The sequence below is a fragment of the Dromiciops gliroides genome, chromosome 2, assembly GCF_019393635.1.
Source record: "Dromiciops gliroides isolate mDroGli1 chromosome 2, mDroGli1.pri, whole genome shotgun sequence".
NCBI classification, from domain to species: domain Eukaryota; kingdom Metazoa; phylum Chordata; class Mammalia; order Microbiotheria; family Microbiotheriidae; genus Dromiciops; species Dromiciops gliroides.
Genome location: NC_057862.1, coordinates 121,904,183 through 121,910,442, shown reverse-complemented (window position 1 = coordinate 121,910,442; position 6,260 = coordinate 121,904,183). Strand labels below are relative to the sequence as shown.

Genomic DNA, 6,260 nt, shown 5'->3' with positions numbered 1-6,260 from the left:
CACAAAGAGCATGGCACATGGTCTCTGCCCCCAGTAAACTTGCCAGAGTCTGAAATTCTGGAGACCCAACAGAGATTAGCTGATACAGGCAGCTGTGTCCTTCCTTTCACTCTTCCCCCAATTTCCCATCATCTCCATCCATACACCTTCCCACCCCAACCCTTTTTCCTGCAATGGAGATCTAGGAGTTGAATAAACACTGCAGATAGACTTAGTAGTCCAATAAACATTGCCAGTGGATAGAGACCACACACAGCCACACCCACAAGGACTGTGGGTACAGATTTCCCACAATCTTTGAGTGGGGCAGGGAGGAATGACCTTCTATTCTCAGATTCTCTGGCATCTAGACTCCCAAAGGCTCGATCCAGATCCCAGACATTAGAGGAATGGGACCCAGGAAGAACTGAAGGGGTCTCCTTGGACCATCTCCCTCTTCTCCTCCCCCATTTCCAGAATGTCAATACAGCTGTCTTGAGTTAAAAAAACAACAGACTCTAAAGTTCATCTAGAAATCATTTATTTACATTTTCCGTTGGAAAAAAAATATACAGATACTTTCCCCATTGATTTCTCAGATGCTGGGACTTTCAAGGTGAGGGGGAGGGAGAAGGGATGGCAGTTGGAGAACACTCTACTTCCTTTCTGAGTTTTTCAGCCCATGGGACATGGGCTTCCCTGAGATTAGCCCTGGAATGATACCTCCCTGCTAAGATGTCCATGGTGCCATACCGGACCTGGGCTTCTTTCAGATTCTGTCAATGCCAAGTGGGCCTGGCATGAGGAAAGGCAGGAGAGCACCTAACACAAGTATCAATAATGGTATCAGAAGCCTGAGGATGGAGGCAGGGATGGGGGCCCAGGAAGATTTTTTTTAGAGTGGTCTGTCCCTCGCCCCTTGGTGGCTGGGCTCAGGCCTCAGAGAGAGAGACATACACCTCAGCATTGGTCACACAGGGGAAGCTGCCACTGCCTTCACAAACTATCGGATGCCTATTGACTGTTCTTTTTAAACCACTGTAGCACAACCTCCTTGTTATCGTTCACCCATTTAATATTAGTCCTGGTCTTCTCCAGAGCCTGCTCCAGGGCCCGGGTTCCTGAACCAAAGCCGATGTCTATGTTGTCCTCCTTGAATTGTTCAAGCTGCAGAGGAAAGAGGAGAGATGAAAAGATGATTCACATCTTCCTTATGTTGTAGCCGCATCTCACTGTCTGGAAGCTACTGTCCTAGGGGAAAGGCTGATTTGCCCATGAGGCCCTGAAATCCTTTTCAGGATTTACTCTTTCCAGGGACAGTAAATCATCCCACAGGAAATGAAAATGTAAGCTGCAATATACCCTTCCTACACACACACACACCCCTCTAATATATATGTCCTTTGAAAGAAATGCCAATACTTCTAAGAAATCAGATAACAAGATCACAGGATTTTTAGCACCAGAGGGACTTTAGAACATTATGTCCAACTGAGGCTTAAAAAAGTGACTTGCCCAAGGTCACACAGATAATAAATGAAATCTAAGTACAGCACCATTTCCCACTGTACCACATGGCCCCATGTGGTACAGCCTGTGAGAAGTAATTTGAATAATGTCAAGCCCATAGTAGTCCCCGGGTTCCTAATTATTGCCATTACACCACGATCGCCAAATGCACTGAAAAAATAAGAATCAGTCTTATTGTTGAGGCAATCAGACTTTGGAAAAGGACCCTGCTGAGTCAGGAGCCTGCAAACTTTCTCCTGCAACAGTAGTTCTTCTAAACTTCCTTCTTCTTGAGGCATGGGGTGGTTGCAGCACTTTCTAGACACAGATGAGACAATCAAGAAAGAGCCTTACCTGTTGTAGTTCATACTCTGTGGAAAACCTCTGGGTCACACTCTGGATTAAGTTGGAGAAGGAGAAGGAGCCACCACCATAACTGCACAGAAGGATGAACATGAACAGTCAGAAGAACTACTCTCTGCTTTCCCTCCTTGCCCAAGGGACCAACACTTCCTCAGCATAAAGTCAGGTCATAGGAAACTCATTGGCAAGAGACATAGTGGAACTAATCAAAGTCACTGCTACCTTGTAGCAAATCTGTTCTGAAGCCTCTCATTCACACCCACATTCTCTGGCCAACTTCCAGACCTGATGTCCCTCCACTGGAAGTGAAGGGCATCAAATAATTTAGGGTTTGAAATAGAGATCTAGTCGAACTCTAACTTTACAGATGGGAAAACAGACTCTGAGACTGGAAATTATTTTCCTAACATCACACAGATAGCAGATTCAATTGAGTAATCCCTCCCCAAAAAGCCCTTCTCCCAACAGACTCACTCCACAAATAGCTTCCTCCAGTTGCCTCGAACAAAGTCCCAGGTCAAACTTTGCCCAATCACATTGCTGCAGATGCTGGTGAGGGTAGATGTTGCATCCTGCTTCCGGATCAGTGTGGGATCCAGAACGTAAGACAGGTATCTGGGGAGAGAAAGTCAAGATCAGCTGGGGTAGTAACTTGCCAGTGTGTATGGGTTTGTTGAGTTAAAAATTTAAGAACAAGGGTTGGGGCAGCTAGGTGGCACAGTGGCTAAAGCACCAGACCTGGATTCAGGAGGACCTGAGTTCAAATCTGACCTCAAACACTTGACACATACTAGCTGTGTGACCCTGGGCAAGTCACTTAACCCTCATTGCCCTGCCAAAAAATATAAAGAATGCAAGGGCGATTTTCTCCCCAGAAGCCAAAGTACTTTCCTGTTTATTTTTTCATGTAACCTCCCTGTTGTCCTATTGTCAAAGGACTGGCTCAACTAAATCAGTGTGACTCCTCCCTACATCAAACAGGGCCATAGACCTTTTAGCCACAGGAATTCTCCAAGACCATCTATTAAATCTTGGAGGAGTTGCCATCTGCCATAGATTATAGTACAACACAAGGGGTCCCAAAAGTCTTAGTGCAGCTCTGTTTCTTAAAAGCTTAAAACTGCACTAAACTTTGTATATTGAAATAAGTGTAGCTGATGAGGGACTAGATATCAAGCTGATCACTGATAGTGGTAGTTCACTGTGTGGGGACCGATTTTTAACTGGGGAGTGCTAGCTAAGTGGCTCGCCGCAATATTGGGGCAAGGAAGGAGACCCTCAGAACAGAACAAGATTTATTTTAACAAAAACGAACTTAAAAAAACACAAACAGGATCAGTAGGATCAAGGGAAAGGGAAATTATAATACCTGAAAAAATACCACCACACAGGAATCAGCTGAAAATACACAGCAGAACACCTGTCGCTTTCCAGCTTCTACCTCGAATGCCCAATTCTCCTCCCCCAAACCTAGAAACTCCCCACACAGCCCTAGCCAATGGGATGGCCGCTCTGACAGTCACATGACTGCCCTCACTAGGCTTCCAATCATTTTAATTTTGCCAGGCCCATGTAGGCGTCCAGGAGTGGTGAGGTGCCAGAGCCCTGGCAACAACTACAACCAGTGGGTGGAGCACTGTGCGGTTTGTGGAGCCCCAGGCCAGTGTGCACCAAGGCATAAAAACCTCAAATAACAATTAATTCTTTACAGCTGAGTAGGGGAGGAGGAATGTGTGTGTGTGTAAAAGATCAATACTTCATCACACCCAGCTAAGCCATTAATGAGAAGAGAGGTGGGAACCAGAACCAGAATTTCTACTCAAAGAGAAAACAACAAAAACGCAGGCAACAACTTTGCCAGGAGGAAAAATTGGGACCAGAGGGGAAATACTCTTGGAAGAGCTTCATACATTAGGAGTGATCCTATGAGAGGGCGCACATACTACCAAGGAAATCTTCCTCCCTTTAGTTTCAAGGTGGGCTGATAGGAAATCAAAAGGAAATAAGCAAGGGGCTTCTGGCTGAATAAGAAGGTTAGTTAGGGGTGGCTAGATAGCACAGTGGATAAAGCACCGGCCCAGGATTCAGGAGTACCTGAGTTCAAATCTGGCCTCAGACATTTGACACTTACTAGCTGTGTGACCCTGGGCAAGTCACTTAACCCCCATTGCCCCACCAAAAAAAAAAAAAAAAGGTTAATTAGGAAGATCAACCAAGATTAATGGCTCTTAATAGCATTAATAGCCTAAGCAGAATGTATAGACTGGTTGTGATGAGAAGAGTCTAGAATCACAAGCAGGGGACAAGAAGCTCACATTATGAGAGGTGCTATGTGGTAACCAATGCTGACAGAGAAAATAGCACCTTCATGAAGGGCACTTACTCTAAGCTGACACTAATTGAGTAGAATGGCCTGCCACTACTATTTAAATTGTCATTTCTCTTTTATTTTCAGGCAAGTGAATCTAGTGGAATTAGGGAAAGTTAAATGCTTGTATGATGTCCGTCCAACTGTAATTGCCCTTCCATTTAACAGATTGGGAAACTGAGCCAAATTCACAGGATGAGTAAAGGTAGAATCAAAGTTAAAGATCAGATCTGCAGGACTCTGACTTAGGATAGCGGTTTTCATGTACTACTTAAGTTGTATTTTATTTTTGTCACTTTTGCCATCATGACCCAAACGAAACAACTTCAACCAATTAAATCCTCCATGCCTTCCATCTGCATTTTGGAGTAGTCTGGGGACTTCAGAGTACTCCAGAGGATTCTGCATTATCTGAGACCATACTTCTCTGGCCAGTGATTTTCTGGGGTTCCGTGTCTTGGTGCCACCCAGAACTGGGAGACCATTTATGGCACAGCTATTAGACAGATACGTGTGTGTGTGTGTGTGTACACACACACACACACACACACACGTGGGGGTGGGGGAGGTAAGAGAAGAAATTGACCCCACTTGTTTGTCCCCCGCTCTATATTTCATCCCCTTTCTGCTGGCTTTACACTTGCTCAGACACACCACATACCTCTGTAAGATCCACACTTCTGTGCTGCAGGCCATTGCCGAACGAAGCTTATCGGCCTCTGCTACAATGGTGGCATTTCGGAACTGGTTCCAGGCAAAATCCCATTCTTCTTCTCCACCTCTGGCGATGGCATTGCAGTAAATGGTAGATCTCAAATTGGGGTGGATCCTAGAACAAAAAACAGCAATGGAAGAAGCTGACAAATAATGGAAGTTAGCAAAGGAAGGGAAGTGGGGGGATCTTTCCAAGGTCCTAGACTCCTGAGGGTAGTGCTACCTCTTAGATGGCTAGAAATATCATTAGACATGGAGTCAGACATGGTGTCCAGTCCTAGCTTTGGCTCTTCGATGCTATTTGACCTCTCTTGGTCTGTTTCCTCATCTATAAAATTAAGGGGTTGGGCAAAATGCTTTAAGGTCCCTTTTAGCCCTAACATTCCATGATTTTTATGACTCTGGATGTGGTCACAGAACAGATATCTTCCCACACACACCCACTCCCACCACCACCTTGCCGGCCTCCTGGCTACTATTTAGCATTAAGCCATAACATCCCTTCCATATGCTAATAATACTTACGAGTTGTTTGAGGGGTTTCTCATCCACTGACTGTAGAGGTCTGAGGCCAGTTCCCCACATTCAGTAAGACCATTTGAGCAGGCTGTGCTAATAGCATTGATCTCATTGTATCTAACCAAAGAGGAAGAAGATGCAATGAGGGTATAGGTAGGCAAATAGGGAGTTGAGAGGGGGTTGTAAACAAGAAGGACCTTGTCTCAGAGCAACCCTTCCCACCTTTGCAAAGGACTCTGGGGGAGCATGCAGTGAAATGACCAGGAGGATGTGCTACCACCAATTGTATTTTTTTAAAATAGAAAACCCTTGAATTCCCTTCTTTGAACAAAATCGGAACTCTACTAAACCATTATCTCCTTTGCCCTCCAGCGCAGGCTAACTCAGCAGCCCACTCCATCCGGCAGCCCTTTTCAGGGCTGACTAAAAGACTTTTCCCTAGTTCATAAGACTCATCTCCCCACAATGGCAGCTGTGAAATAATTTACTAGATTATTGACCCTAGCTGGAATAAATGAGAGATTTTTTTTTGCCTCTCTTTGTATCTTTAATGCTTAGCACATATTTAGGTACTGCTAGTTAACTTGACTGTGATTTTATTGGTTCAGGGTATTCTCAGATGAGAAAACTCCCTTAACCATTGCAGGACAAGGGCCTTCTCTGCAATTCAGTCTGAGTTGCCTAGCAGTGGTGTCAAAACTCAAATAGAACAATACCTGCTGGCTGCATGTTGTCTTAGAAAATCACAAATTAACATTATCTTAAGTTTCCTTGTATTTTTATTAATATTTATTATATTAAACATTTC

The 6,260-nt window shown here is 44.6% G+C and overlaps 1 protein-coding gene across 1 annotated transcript in view; it reads right to left on the bottom strand.

Annotated features, from left to right (window-relative positions):
• Nucleotides 1-503: 503 nt before the first annotated feature.
• The window catches only part of LOC122744156 (alanyl aminopeptidase, membrane), a 30,384-nt gene continuing 24,627 nt past the window's right edge, over nt 504-6,260 (bottom strand). Inside the window, exons 17-21 of the mRNA XM_043989559.1 lie at nt 5,459-5,569; nt 4,881-5,048; nt 2,326-2,466; nt 1,843-1,924; nt 504-1,146 (exon numbers count right to left, since the gene is read on the bottom strand). Coding sequence (XP_043845494.1) covers nt 994-1,146; nt 1,843-1,924; nt 2,326-2,466; nt 4,881-5,048; nt 5,459-5,569 — 655 coding nt within the window. The 3' untranslated portion in view covers nt 504-993. The remainder of the gene's footprint in view (nt 1,147-1,842; nt 1,925-2,325; nt 2,467-4,880; nt 5,049-5,458; nt 5,570-6,260) is intronic.